Source organism: Podarcis vaucheri (assembly GCF_965113315.1).
Source record: "Podarcis vaucheri genome assembly, chromosome: 7".
NCBI lineage: Eukaryota > Metazoa > Chordata > Lepidosauria > Squamata > Lacertidae > Podarcis > Podarcis vaucheri.
The window spans coordinates 77,967,133-77,982,386 of record NC_138765.1 but is presented as its reverse complement, the minus strand read 5'-3'; the positions used below and the strand labels follow the sequence as shown (position 1 = coordinate 77,982,386).

Below are 15,254 nucleotides of genomic sequence, written 5' to 3'. Positions count from 1 at the left end.
TGTATTTTCGCTCTATAAGACGCACCCGGCCATAAGATGCACCTAGTTTTAGAGGAGAACAAGAAAAAAATATTCTCTCCTTCTCTGCGCAGCGCCTCTCCAGCAAAGCGGGAGGAGAAATGGAAGGGGCTCTGTTTCTCCTCCCACTTCGCTGAAGGGGCGCAATAATAATAATAATAATAATAATAATAATAATAATAATAATAATAATTTATTATTTATACCCCGCCCATCTGGCTGGGCTTCCCCAGCCACTCTGGGCGGCTTCCAAAAGCGCAGAGAGGGAAAGCTGTGCAGCGCCTCTCCAGCGAAGCGAAGTCAGAACAGCAAGAGGGATTGCTGCGCAGCAAAAGCAGCGATTCCTCTTGCTGTTCTGGCTTCTGGGATAGCCGTGCCACGCCTCTTCAGGGCAGGGGGAGCGTTCCTCCCGTTGCCCTGAAGAGGCTTGGCGCGGCTATCCCTGAAGCCAGGAGAGCAAGAGAGATTGGTGCGTACCGATCCCTCTTGCTCTCCTGGCTTCAGCAATAGCTGCACAGCCTGCACTCACTCCATAAGACGCACACACATTTCCCCTTACTTTTTAGGAGGGGGAAAGTGCGTCTTATAGAGCGAGAAATACGGCACCTTCCTCTCAAGGTGAGGGGAAGTGACTAGGCTAAGCCTGGCAGGACAGCTTACTCTACTATGGCATTAACCATTAACTTAAGCATGTTGGTTATATGATATTGGTTATCCCACACCTCCCTTCCTTTCCAGAAAGGGCACCTTACTGATCAACAATGTCTTCTCCATCATCCCTGCAATTCTCATGGGAGCCTCCAAGGTGGCCAAGACATTCGAAGTGATCATCGTCTGTCGGATCATCATTGGCATCTGTGCAGGTGAGCACAGCAGAGCACCTGAGCACCTGTCTCAAGTTACCTTCTTAAGAAGGCCTGCCTTTCTGGGACCTCTATCCAGACCATTCCTCTGGGGTGGGTTCGGATACGCTGCACCCTTTTCTTGCCATTCCCAGATTCATCTGCATTTGTCTTGCTGTCTTTTCAACCAGGCTTGTCTTCCAACGTTGTCCCCATGTACCTTGGAGAGCTGTCTCCCAAAAACCTAAGGGGGGCCGTGGGAGTGGTCCCGCAGCTCTTCATCACCATCGGGATCCTTGCTGCTCAGATTCTGGGCATGCGGATGATCCTCGGAAGCACAGAAGGTAAATGAGGAATGCGTCGAATTTCCTGCTCTGATAGCATTTTATTTATCTGTTTAGAGGGGCTTTTAAAAACAAAAACAACAAAAACCTCTGCTCTTCAGCCAAAGAGGCTCCCAGAATTGCTTGCATTAAAAAAAAAAACAAGAACAAGACAAGCTACCTAGTTCCCACATAGCTGTCAACCGTCCCTTATTTGGCGGGAAAGTCCCTTATCCCAGCGCTGTGTCCCACTGCTGTCCCTTATTGATGATGTCCCTTAAATTTCCCAGGTTTCAAAGGAAGCAGCTCCTCTCCCTCCCTCCCTGCCGGCCAGGGAGGAGGGAGGCTCCAACTGTGTTGCTTGGCTGTGTTGCTCACCCAATAAGGAGTCTCAGAACGACAGGGGGTGGAGCTTGCATGCCCTGAACCGATCAAATCGGCCGCATTGCCTGGGGACTCTCCTTTGCTCAGCGCTTCCCAGCGGAAAGGTGACAGTGTTTTTCCTTGCTGCATCCCCTTTGCCGGTTTGCTGCACTGTGGGAACCACACTTGAGGCTTCGTTTGGCTGCTGGCTGGGCTTTCTGCCTTTGGCTTGGAGGGGCTCAGAAGTTGAGCATACCTGTGCCCTGAAAATCCCTTATTTTGGCTGCTGATCCCTTATTTTTGAGGCTGCTGGTCCCTTATTTTCAAATCTGTAAGTTCACAGCTATGAGAGGAAAGGGATAGGGAGGGTGGAGGAAAAGCAGAGTGAAAATAGTTGCAGAATGTGGGGGGATTGAATAAATTTGTGGAGGGCAAAGCTGCATACAGCTACTAGACACAATAACTTGCCTTCTGCCTCCACCAACACAAGCAGCATGCCTCTAAATGCCCAAAGCCCTGGAGTTACTGCCTGTCCGTGTAGACAATACTGACCTCAATGGACCTCTGACCTGACTCAGTGTAAGAGAGCTTCCTGTGTCCAACAGGCTGCTATTATTATCTTGTGAACTACCCTGAGATATTATGACGAAGGGTGGTATAGAAGTCTAATAAATAAATGGAAATAAAAATAGATGACTGACTTGCGCAGCACGTAGTTAAACTGTGGAACTGGCTTGACACATTTGACACATTTCAGGAGGTCAAGTCTCTAGACTGCTAATAGCCACAGTGGCTATGCTCTTCCTCCACTTGCCCAAAGCAGTAATGCTTCTGAATTCTAGTTACTGGGAATCGCAAGAGGGCTTCCCATAATGGGCATCTGGTTTGGCTGCTGTGAGGACAGGATGGTGTGGGTGGTGCTGTGGTCTAAACCACTGAGCCTCTTGGGCTTGCCGATCAGAAGGTCAGCGGTTCGAATCCACGCAACGGGATGAGCTGTCGTTGCTCTTTCCCAGCTCCTGCCAACCTAGCAGTTCAAAAGCACACCAGTGCAAGTAGATAAATAGGTACCGCTGCAGCGGGAAGGTAAACGGCGTTTTCGTGCACTCTGGTTTCTGTCACGGTGTCCCATTGAGCCAGAAGCAGTTAAGTCCTGCTGGCCACAGGACCCGGAAAGCTGTCTGTGGACAAACGCTGCTTCCCTCGGCCTGAAAGCGAGATGAGTGCCACAACCTCATAGTCACCTTTGACTGGACTTAACTGTCCGGGGGTCCTTTGTTTGTTTTTTTACCTTTTTACCTTTGGCCTGATCCAGCAAGCTCTCCTCATGTGTCTTATTCTGTTGCAGGCATAGCAACATTTCTCTTTTTTCTCATGTTGCAGGCTGGCCAATTCTGTTGGGTCTAACTGGGATCCCTGCAGTACTGCAGCTTTTCCTGCTTCCCTTTTTCCCTGAAAGTCCCAGGTACCTGCTGATCCAGAAGGGAGATGAAGCCAGTGCCAAAGCAGGTAAAACACCTACTTATAAGATACAATCTAAAATGGAGGGAGGTCTTAAGCTACTGAAGGTAATGGGGACCTTTATATTTCCAGCTGTCCTTTGCCAACAAAAAAATTGCCGCTGTTTTTTGTGTTGGATATGTGCTATATGGTAATTTATGGACCTAATAGATATCTAAAGCAATTTGCGCTTGTTGCCATGCAACCAGTCCATGCAGAATGTAGGCACCCTATATAGAGAAATGAGGAAACCAGTGATATTCTAGGGAGCAGGCTAGCAGGCGGGGCCCATTACTTACATCATAGGAGCCTGCAAAACACTGTTGCTGTATGTAGGTTTTATTTTATTTGTTTTTTGTCTTATATTTTGGAAATGCACATCCAGTTGTTTTTTTCCTTTAAATTTTTTTTGGCGCCCCCAAGAGAGTGGGGCCCTAAGCTATAGCTTGTTTAGCTTATACGTAAAGCAGTTGTGAAAGTAAAGGACGCCTGCTTCTTTTGAGAAAAGCAATGACAAACCTAGACAGCATCTTAAAAAGCAGAGACATCACCTTGCCAACAAAGGTCCGTATAGTAAAAGCCATGGTTTTCCCAGTAGTGATGTATGGAAGTGAGAGCTGGACCATAAAGAAGGCTGATCGCCGAAGAATTGATGCTTTTGAATTATGGTGCTGGAGGAGACTCTTGAGAGTCCCATGGACTGCAAGAAGATCAAACCTATCCATTCTGAAGGAAATCAGGCCTGAGTGCTCACTGGAAGGACAGATCCTGAAGCTGAGGCTCCAATACTTTGGCCACCTCATGAGAAGAGAAGACTCCCTGGAAAAGACCCTGATGTTGGGAGAGGTTGAGGGCACAAGGAGAAGGGGACGACAGAGGACAAGATGGTTGGACAGTGTTCTCGAAGCTACCAGCGTGAGTTTGACCAAGCTGCGGGAGGCAGTGGAAGACAGGAGTGCCTGGCGTGCTCTGGTCCATGGGGTCACGAAGAGTCGGACACGACTAAACGACAACCAAAATCCACCACAGGGAGGGAGGCTGGGTAGAGAAGAGCAATATGAAACTGCATCTAACAAGTGTGTATTTTACTACCTGCAAACTGCTATGGAGGCATACAAACAACTCCTTGCTCGGTTATCCTGTCTCCAAGAGTGGTAGGATATCTGTAAAAAGTCCAAACTCATAACTTAAGGGGCAGCTTCTTGCTGGTCAAACCAAAGCTATCTCCTGTGGCCTGAGCTCAGGTGTGACACAGCATCTGAATACCTGTGGGCCCTCCCAATGACGCTGAACTCCAGCTCCTGTCGATGCCTGCAGGGGCTGATGGGAGTTGTAGTCCAAAACTTCTAGAGAATGGATTGACAGTGGCTTTCCAAAGGGGGCATTACCCCCCCCAAGGGGAGAAGGGGGGTTGCCTGGAGGGTGCTGAAGGTGTAACTTACTAACAGTCTTTGAATTGCTGGATCAAGTCCATCTATTTTTGTTGAATTAATTGAACTAGTTTTAATTGGATTGTGAATAAATCTGCAAATAATCATTACCAGGGGTGCCAACTTGGATAAAATATTGGAGAGGGGGGCAGGTAAGCCCTGCCCTACATAATCACAAGACGTGGTTCACGCACATCATTTGAATGTCAACGCCTGTCAACTTCAGGGGTGCCCGACTCCCTCAAATATTTTATTGATCGTTACTGTTTTAAATGTTATTGTGTTACTGTCTTCCTTAGTGGGTTGTGCAGACCGCTATTCTGGATACAGTGGTACCTCGGGTTAAGTACTTAATTCGTTCCGGAGGTCCGTTCTTAACCTGAAACTGTTCTTAACCTAAAGCACCACTTTAGCTAATGGGGCCTGCTGCTGCTGCTGCGCCGCCAGAGCACGATTTCTGTTCTCATCCTGAAGCAAAGTTCTTAACCCGAGGTAATTTTTCTGGGTTAGCGGCGTCTGTAACCCGAGGTACCACTGTAATGCCTTTTATAGAGCAGCTGGGCAGGATGGCACTGGGGTTGGGTCTATGGAACCAAGGACCCATGAAAGTTTAGGAACCGCTGTTGTTCATGAATGAAAAACCTTGTGAGTGGTGTGGGCTGCAGGCAAAGCACCTCCAGTCTTTTCTGCCAGGTTCCTGCCACCTTGGTGACCTTCCTTCCTTCCTTCTTCCCATCCAGCCCTGAAGAAGCTGAGGGGCTGGGATGACGTAGAGGAGGAGATGGAGGAGATGCGCCTGGAGGACCAGGCGGAGAAAGCCGAGGGGCGGATGTCCGTGCTGACCCTCTTCACCTACCGAGGCCTCCGCTGGCAGCTCATCTCCATCATCGTGATGATGGCGGGGCAGCAGCTCTCCGGGATTAACGCAGTAAGTAAACCAGCATCCCAAGTAACACTTGACCATAGTTGGGTGTGATGGGCCTCACTAGAAGGGGATCTAAGAGCAACTTCGTCGTGTCTCCTGACTCTGGGCTATGCATCACGCTTCTTCCTTTGCAGAGGTACCGTATTTTTCGCTCTATAGGACACACTTTTCCCCCTCCAAAAATTAAGGGGGAATGTTTGTGCGTCCTATGGAGCAAATGAGGGCTCCTTGGCTTCAGTGAAAGCAACGCGAAGCCACCAAAGCGCAGAGTGAGTGCTCCCTCTTCACTCCAGAGGCTTTGCGTTGCTTTCGCTGAAGCCTGGAGAGCGAGAGGGGTCGGTGCCCACCGACCCCTCTCACTCTCCAGTCTTCAGGGATAGCTGACTGAAGCCTTTGGAGTGCAGCGGGACCTCGCACTGCACTCCAAAGGCTTCGGGTTCCTTTTGCTGAAGCCGGGAGAGCTTTTGCTGAAGCTGGGAGAGCTGCGCAGCGCTCCCTCTAGCTATTCTGGCTTTTGGATAGCCCCGCAAAGCGGCTATTCCAGAAGCCAGAACAGCAAGAGGCTATCCCAAAAGCCAGAACAGCAAGAGGCTATCCCAGGAGCCAGATCCCTCTTGCTGTTCCGGCTTCTGGGATTCATAATTTTTCTTTTCTTGTTTCCTCCCCGCCAAACTAGGTGCATCCTATCATCTGGTGCGTCCTATAGAGCAAAAAATACGGTACCTTGGCAGAACAGACCAAAGAGGCCTATCTAAGCCTAGCATCCGGATTCCCATCATGCCTAACGATGGATGCTTAAGAACATAAGGAGCCTGTTGGATCAGGCACAGCCTGTATTTTATACTGTATGTTATGCTGCTTTTACAATTAAGTGTTTTAAATTTGTTGTTAGCCACCCTGAGCCTGGTTTTTGAACAGGGGAAGGGCAGGGTATAAATAATTTTATTATTATTATTATTATTCCCATAGGGCATCCAGTTGGCCCCAGGGTGCTGGACTAGATGCTCCTTTGGTTTGATCCAGGCGGGCTCTGCCTATGTTCTTACTCACCATTTGCTTCTTGCAAGAGAATCGGACAAATTTACAGAGGTTAAGGCTAGCAGTGATGCCTCTGAATAGCAGTTGCTGAAAACTGGAGGAGAGCAGAGAGCTCTTCTTCTGCTCAAGTCCTGCTTGCGGGTTTTCCACAGCCACGTGTTCAGCTACGGTGAGAACAGGACGCTGGACTATTCCTGCATTGCAGGGGGTTGGACTGGATGACCCCTGGGGGTCCCATTCCGACTCTTACCATTCTGTGATTCCATTGGGCCGATCCATCTCAGCACTCTTCTGATGTTCAATGCTTTCCTGCTTGTGGGCATGACTGAATTTCGGTTGCTTGTTTGTCTTTCATCCAACCCCAGGTCTACTACTATGCTGACAGTATCTATAGGAGCTCAGGTGTGGAGGAAAACGACGTGCAGTTCGTGACCGTGGGGACAGGGGCCGTCAACGTCGTGATGACGTTGTTAGCGGTACGGCTTACCATGTTGATTTATTATTATTATTATTATTATTATTATTATTATTATTATTATTATGCACCAGAGCTGGGTTAGGTGCTCAACCTGTGTGGGGTGGGGAAGCTTTTTATTATTATTATTATTTATTTATTTATTTAACAAAGTTTATATTGATGGTAACAACCTGGAAGCAAGAAATATTAACATTATCAAGAAAGGGGTTTCAAGGTGGCAGCCAACAAACAGCTCCTTCAAACTGCTCCTCTGATAAGCTTTTAATTTAACCTTTTTAATTAATTGATTAATTAATTAATGCATGCATGCATGCATTTAACATTTTAATACTTTCCTTTTATATAAGCAAAATAGTAAATATTCCTGTAGTGGGGTAGTGGCGCCCGCCCTGTGGAACACCCTTCCAGCAGATGTCAAAGCGATAAACAACTACCTGACATTCAGGAGACATCTTAAGGCAGCCCTGTTCAGGGAAGTTTTTAACGTGTGATATTTTATTGTATTTTTGGTTTTTATGGAAGCCGCCCAGAGTGGCTGGGGAGGCCCAGCCAGATGGGCGGGGTATAAATAATAAATTATTATTATTATTATTATTAAGCTGCTTTTGTTATAGTCATGCTACTAAAATGATCACTTAAAGAACAGGTTGAAAAACAAGTAGTGAAAAATTGTTTATTAGCACCTCACATTGCAACTCCCTGGCTATTGATAATTATGCATGTGGGTCTTTTTCGCGCCTGTTAAAAACATTTCTGTTTTGTCACGCTTACCCAGATATTTAAAACGCTGGTGTGTTTTTTAGATTTTTTGCTGGTTTTGATTTTTTAAACGTTTTAAATAGTTGTTTTCATCGTTCTTGCCAATAATTTTATTGTTTTGTTCTGCTTTGAGGATTTTTACAGTCAGAATTTTATGAAATAAATCATTTCATTTCAAATTCACTTTTAGGAATAAATAAATAAAAATAAACCCATGTAAAACAGTAAAATATGTACATATGAACTAATAGTGTTCACTGCCAGCAGCAGTTAAGAGGATCAATACTCCCTACAGCTGCATAAAGTAGTTTGTAAAATAGCAGAGTGTGAAAACTGCAGGGATCCAACATGAAAAGCCCCGTTGGACTCAATGTAGGGAGCTTGTCTTGAATCTGCTGGTGTAAGAATTCCATAGCTGTGGTGCCACCACCAAAAGGCCCCCGAATGAATCCTTTGCACACAAATTTACAGGCTGCTCTCTTCCTCCCTATCTTCTAGGTCTTTATTGTCGAGTCCCTGGGGCGGAGAATTCTGCTTCTGGCCGGTTTTGGGATCTGCTGTGTTGCCTGTGCTGTGCTAACGGTGGCTCTGAATCTCAAGGTGCGTTTAGTGAGCATCTTTGCCTGGGCGGGGGCGAGGGGCAGCTGTCCTCACCAAGATTTTCTGCATCTATAACATGCAAGTACCAACCACCGTGAAGCATAATAACAGTCCTCTCCTCCACCCTTTCACAGGCATAGATTATTTAATAGCCATAGACCTGGGTAAAGAGGAATGTTTTTGCCTGGCGCCTAAAGACATGCAATGATGGCACCAGGCAAGCCTCTATGAGGAGAGCATTCCAAAGTTGGGGGCCACCACAGAAAAGGCCCGTTCTCTTGTTGCCAGCCTTCAAACCTCTATGGGATGGGGGACATAAAGAAGGGTCAGTTTGTATGCAGAGAGGCAAGCCTTAAGATATTGAGGTCCTGTGTATTATTATCTAGAGCGTTTGTACTCCACTCGTCAGCCAAAAAGGTTGGTCCTGCCTGTCACTTTCCTGCTCCCTAGTCCCAGTCTTGCCCTTCTAGAAATCAGTAGGAAAGAGGAGGATGTGGGGGAAAGTAGTTAGCTCTGCCTGTTATTGCTTCTGGGTCAGCCAGTCGTTGAGCTCTGGCTCCCCCTACTGTTGGGCTCCCTGCCTAACAGGCACCAACCTTCGCTGATGTTTGATTGCCCTTCTGGTTTCCCTGTTGACGCCTCAACAGGGAAACTGAGAAATGGCTCTAAACAGCAACCCAATTCCTCAACAGCACATCAACGGGATGCCCTACTTGAGTATAGCCTGTGTTATCGCCTATGTCATCGGACACGCTATCGGAGCCAGTAAGTATGCTCAGAAAAATGAATGGTTTCCTTACATCTCTATAGTATCATTGCTGGTGCGAATCAATCATTTCCCTTGCTCGTTCAATCCTTTGCACCTCAGGCTGGGGGAAACTCCTGTCTGGAAACCCCAGGAGCTCCTGCCAGATGGTGTAGATAACACTGAGCTAGATGCACCAATGGTCTGACTCTGTATAACGCAGCTTCCTGTGTCGCTGTATCTTAAGGGAAGGGCTGTAGCTTAGTGGTAGAGCATCTGCTTTGCATGCAGAAGGTCCCAGGTTCAATCCCCGGCAGAGTCATCATCATCATCTCCAGGCAGGGCTGGGAGAGACCTCTTCCTGAAGCCCTGGAGAGCTGCTGCCAGTCAGTGTAGACCAGGCATGTCCAAAGTCCGTTTTGGGGGCCTAATCCGGCCCGCTGGTCAGTTTAATCCTGCCCCTGTGGCAGTTTATTTCCTGGGGTAAAAGCTGACAACAATTTTGGTTGGTCCTTTGGTCAGCCCTCATGGCCCTTCACTTCATCAAAACTGGCCTTCTTTGAAAAAGTTTGGACACCATTGGTGTAGACAGTTCTGAGCTAGGTGGACCAATGGTCCGATTCAGGAAAAGGCAGCTTCCTGTTTATTGTGAAATTGCTTTGAAGTGCTTCATTGGAAACCATTCACAAATGTAAAGCAATATCGTAACGCCCTTGTACAAATCTATGGTGCAACCTTGCCTCGAAAAGGCTGCCGTAAGGTTGGAAAAGGTTCAGAAAAGGGCCACCAAGACAATTAAGGGAATTGAATTTTGGGCGATTCCAGACAGATAAAAGGAAGTCCTTCTTCACATTGTTAAACTATGGAGCTCCCTTCCAAAAAAGGCAGTGCTGGCCACCAACTTGGATGGCTTTGAGACAAATTCCTGGAGGAGATAGCTATTGATGGCTACTAGCCATGATGACTATGCCCTGCCTCTACAGTTGGAGGCAGTCAAGTTTCTGAATACCAGCTGCGGGAGACCATGGGAGGGGAGATGTCTCTTGTGTTTGAATCCTGCTTGCGGGTTTCCCACAGGTTGGCCACTGTAAGAACAGGATGCTGGACCACCTGGGCTTGATCCAGCAGGCCTTTCTTACGTCCTTACACACGATAATAAATAATCATCCCTTTCTCCCTTCTCCCAGGCCCGATTCCGAGTGTGATGATAATTGAGATGTTCCTCCAGTCGTCTCGACCAGCTGCATTCATGGTTGGAGGCTCTGTTCACTGGCTTTCAAACTTCACAGTGGGTCTGGTCTTCCAATACATGGATGTAAGGAAATTGTGGATTCATAACATTTCTGCTTAAGTCGATTCAGTTTTATACAGGGGCACAGAATATGTTTCTCTTTGGGGCAGCCGTCAGAGCATTACTCTGATTTAGCCAGCCCAGAGGCCTCCACTTTTGTTAGGAGCAGATTGGGACCCTCCTGGCTCCTTCTTATCACTGGATCCCTGATGGCTTGGAAGCTGTAATACCACCCTTTGGCCATCTAGTGTGGTGGCGATGCAGTGCAGGCCAACTCTTTTCTATGCAAATTGCCCTGGGGTTGCCACTCTAGGCATCCCAGCCATGCTGTCAAAATTCCCTACTCCAAGTCCCTAAATGCTTCCTGTCGGATTGTTCATGGCGAGTGCTAGCCTTTGACAATGGTAGACATTCGCCAAGGCCCACCCTAGCAGAATCAAATGGTAAAGTTTTTCTGCTTTGGGTTACAAGAAGGGAAGGGAACATTTTGCAGCTCGAGGGCCATGTTCCTTTCTGTGCAACCTTCCAGGGGCCACATGCCACTGCTGGGAGGGGTTACACGACAGAGATTTGCTTCTCTTCAATAGAGGGTTGTCAACTCAATGTAGACCCATTGAAATGAATAGACCCAAGTTTGTTGTGTCCATTAATGTGAATGGGACTACTCTGAGCAAGACAAGCACTGCATACAACTCAGCGTGGTCCTAAATCGAGCCAACATCCCAATGCATTTTGAACCTGGTGATGGTTCTTCTGGAGTAAAGAGTATGAAAAACAAAATCAGTTTCCAGTAACTCATCTCATCTCTCTCTCTCCTGTTCTCACTTATTTTTCCTCTATATAGCAAGGACTCGGGGCCTATTCCTTCCTCATTTTCTGCGGCATCTGCTTGCTCACCGTCATTTACATCTTCCTAGTAGTCCCCGAAACCAAGAACAAAACCTTCATGGAAATCAACCAGATTATGGCAAAGAGGAACGGCACGGAAGAAGAGGTGGACAAAGAGGAGCTGAAGGATTTCGCCGCCATCTCACAGCCTTACAGCAAAAAAGCCGAGGCGCAGAGGAACAGTGCCCTTTAAGACGTTTCTGGTCCCTCGCCTAGGAGTGGCTGAAGCCCAACTCTCCTCCAGCCGTCTTGGTGGCAGATGCCATCCTTCAAATTTCCTCTCCCTCCCCGCATTGTCGTGGGTGAGGTGTCTATAACCCCGTGTAGCTGTGCCCTGCGGTACCCTCCTTGCTACATCTTTCTCACATGGACAAAAACTCCCACCAGCAACCCCCCAAAAAAGATACTGCCCTTTCTCTAGCATCAAAGACTTTGCCATTTCTGGATGCCTTGCCTATAATTCACCTGTTCAAGACATATTTCTGTAGAACCAAGATGGGGAACTTCTTCCTAATTCGGAAGTGTTTCCAAAGATGGTAACTGAGTTTGGGGGACGTTGGCAAAGTGATCTGCAGGCAGATGTGTGTTTGGTTGTTAGGCTGCTGTGAATCCGTCTGACCTGAGATTCACTGTATGGCTGGACCCAAAATCCTCTTAGAAATGTAGTGTTTCCTCTCTGCATTTCAGCACAGGGGGAAGCATTTCCTTCTCACGAAGCCATGCTGCTTACACTGGGGTAAGGTGAACAGACAATTCTTCTGCCTTCACATCCCACAAACTGAAGCACACGCCTGGGGATGTACTCGGAGGTGACTCAAGATAATCTGATTTTAGACACCTAGCATGCAATTCCTCTTTGCCAAAGGCAGAGGACGTGCCAAAATTCAGCGCCTTCTAAAAGATACGAAGAATAATCAAACGAGGCTGCACAGGAAAGTCTCACAGAGCTGGAAGGGGCCTCAAGAGCATTCAACTGTGTTTAACAATTTTCCATGTTATGTGGAAATCAGGGACTTTGGCTGAGGCTTTGACACCCCGTATCACAGCAGTGGGGGACATAATTGTGCCCCCCAGCCCCTCCGCCATTGACCCACAAGACCATTTCAGCCAAGCCATACCCACAGGCCGGGTATGGAGGGTTCCTAGTAGACCCATCAAAGAGAATGAACATGACTACCTTAGATTCATGCATTCCAGTGGGTCTGCACTGAGCATAATTTGGTTGGATACAATCCTGAGATCTTGTAGGACGTCAGGTGCAGGCAGGTAAAGACCTGACCCAGCCAAAAAGGGCTTCGCCAAACCTACCCACCCCCCAACCAGCCCTAGTGCAACACAAGCCCAGAGGCCTTTCATCTGCTGCAGCCCTTATTTTAACTCTGCATGGGGGTGGGAATGTGACAGAGTCCCTGTTTCATTGCAGGAAGCCCTGCCAATGGAAAAAAGTGAAACTCTATATCTGTCCAATGCCTGCACTGGCATTTCTAGCCTTAAAAAGCCCCCACGCCCAACTTGATGGGGTTCCCAACGAGGTCTCAAATGACACAGTGGACCCAGAATAATTTTGAATTCCTTGCTGGAGAGTGTGCATGTGTTTACAGCGGGGTCAAGATGTTTTGGCACTTATCTCTGCTCGTTAAGGAAGTGAAAGGAGTCTGTTACAACACAGTTTTTAACCTCAGCTCTTCCCCTGCTGCATTGGTATCAATTGCCAGGCTATAATGGTTATAACTAAAACACTAATTTTAATCATTTTGATTGTCATTAAAGCACAAATGGAGCTTCAGCCTTAGATGAAGAGGCAAATAAGTCTAGAAGGCAGTATCTCTTGAATGCCTTCCATCTGACGAGCTTAAGATTTTGCTATCTGCTTTTCCTGAAAGTAGACATTTTTCTTACCACCTAGAAACAATCATAAAAATTTGCAATTTAATTTTAAGCACAATTTGTGTGCTTTACACTTACCATGCGCTTTAAAAAGTGGTGAACGGGTCTCTTTGCTTGTGGATGAAGTGAGGAATATAATACACATTTGAATTTTTAAATTATTATTTTAGTATTGAACTGGGGTTATTTTAGAGGGGAAAGCGGGTTTTTAGGATTAAGGGATGTATAACACAAATTCTAAGGGGCGCAGGTGGCGCTGTGGTCTAAACCATTGAGCCTAGGGCTTGCTGATCAGAAGGTCGGTGGTTTGAATCCCCGCGGGGTGAGCTCCTGTTGCTCAGTCCCTGCTCCTGCCAACCTAGCAGTTTGAAGGCATGTCAAAGTGCAAGTAGATAAAAAGGTAAGGTAAGGTAAACAGTGTTTCCATGCGCTGCTCTGGTTGCGCCAGAAGCAGCTTAGTCATGCTGACCACATGACCCAGAAAAACTGTCCGCGGAGTGGACAAACGCTAGCTCCCTCGGCCTGTAAAGTGAGATGAGCGCCGCAACCCCAGAATCGTTCATGACTGGACTTAACTGTCAGGGGTCCTTTACCTTTACCACACATTCTGGTTTAAATCTGTGTTTTGCTGCTCTACGCCTGGCAGTGGGTTATCTGCCCAAGTCAGTACTGGCCAAGTCAGTGGACGCTGGTTCATTAAGGGCAAATCCGTTTGCCCTAAGCCACACCCCACCTGCCTGCTTTATTACTCAACAGAAAGTGTAGCTTCTTTCCCTTTAGTTTCAGTATTGCCCTTATTGAACCGCATGGAGGAAGATGGGGACAAAACTAAAGTCAGACAGCTCTGTCTGTCATTTACTCTGGCTCCATCTGCTGGTGAGCTCCCTGTCTTACACCCTACCAGTTCCAACGGGAACCAGCCACCTCTGGGCCAAGGAAGGAAATGGGAGAGAACTGATAAACCCAGAAGGTTTTTTGTATCAACAGAACTAACAATTTCTCTCACACCGAACAGGCTTGATTCTCCTGGGTGGTGTGTATATATGGAAACAAACCAAAACCCCTTTCACATAGAAAACTCAGATTAGAATAGTGTTAACCTAGCCTTGCCCTTGACATGCTAGCTTTCCACATGCAACCTGAAGTGACAGAGCCAGGTTAACCACCTATGTGTGAATTAGGCCTGCCTGAGTGCATCCCTTTTCCTGACCCAGTACTAAAGACTTTTTTAAAAAAACAAAAAACCCTGAACAAAGGATTATTTGCTTTAAAACAAGGCAAATTGTTGGTCCATGTAGCTCAGTGCTGCCTACACTGACTGGCAGTGACTCTTGGCTTTCAGGCAGGGGATATATTCTCATCTTTACTAGGAGATGCTGGGGGATTGAACCTGGGACCTTCTGTGTGCAAGGCAGATGCTTTACCACTGAGCTATGGCTCTCTGGGGTTCCATAGAAGGCTATTTCCCAGCCTTATCTGAAGCTGCCTGGGATTGAATCTACAGCTCTCCAGATGCAGCTATGGTCTCAGCCACACACTCCATTTATTGGGATGCTCAGCTGGTCTCAACGATCAAGGTGGGCTCTCATAATTGACCCAAGCTGTCCTAAGGCATAGGCAATGCAATCAAATGCTTGTTTTTCAAGAATTTTGAGTCCCAGCATGTTCAGTTGATCTTGCTGCCCAGTAAGTTTTGAGCTTCAACCTAAATCTCCCAGTTTTATTATGGGTTTCTGTTTACTCACTGTCTGCCCCCTCCCATCCATTTTTAATTGTTGCTTGTTTGGACTTCATATAACAAGACACACAAGTTTAATCCCAATATATGATTGATCTTCAAGTGCCTCCAGATTGCCTATTATTAAGCATCCATTTCAATACGTTTGCAAGAGGTTAAATGAATCTGCATCACAGCAAGTTTAATCCACAGTTTCCAGCTCATTTCCTCCATCACTTTCCTTACTGCAAAAAGAGACCTGGATTTGTTCTACAGACACTCCCAAGCAACTATAATGGTGCAACCTGAATTTGCAAGTATATGATTGAATCCCTCTTGAAAATAGTGACGGTCTGGAAGCGTCCTTGGTTTCAAGGTGTATGATGAGTTTCTCACCTGCCCCACAAAACAACAAAACAGCATTTATCTATGAACAAAGGGGAAGAGTGT

At 47.0% G+C, this 15,254-nt stretch overlaps 1 protein-coding gene across 2 annotated transcripts in view; it reads left to right on the top strand.

Moving 5' to 3' along the window:
• The window catches only part of LOC309536201 (solute carrier family 2, facilitated glucose transporter member 5-like), a 43,316-nt gene extending 29,003 nt beyond the window's left edge, over positions 1–14,313 (top strand). For both annotated transcript variants that reach the window (XM_082230173.1, XM_082230172.1), the window contains exons 4-12: positions 757–881; positions 1,052–1,204; positions 2,930–3,055; positions 5,217–5,404; positions 6,805–6,915; positions 8,175–8,276; positions 8,969–9,041; positions 10,209–10,336; positions 11,157–14,313. In XM_082230173.1, the coding sequence (XP_082086299.1) occupies positions 757–881; positions 1,052–1,204; positions 2,930–3,055; positions 5,217–5,404; positions 6,805–6,915; positions 8,175–8,276; positions 8,969–9,041; positions 10,209–10,336; positions 11,157–11,393 (1,243 nt within the window). In that variant the 3' untranslated portion in view covers positions 11,394–14,313. The remainder of the gene's footprint in view (positions 1–756; positions 882–1,051; positions 1,205–2,929; positions 3,056–5,216; positions 5,405–6,804; positions 6,916–8,174; positions 8,277–8,968; positions 9,042–10,208; positions 10,337–11,156) is intronic.
• The last annotated feature ends 941 nt before the right edge of the window (positions 14,314–15,254 follow it).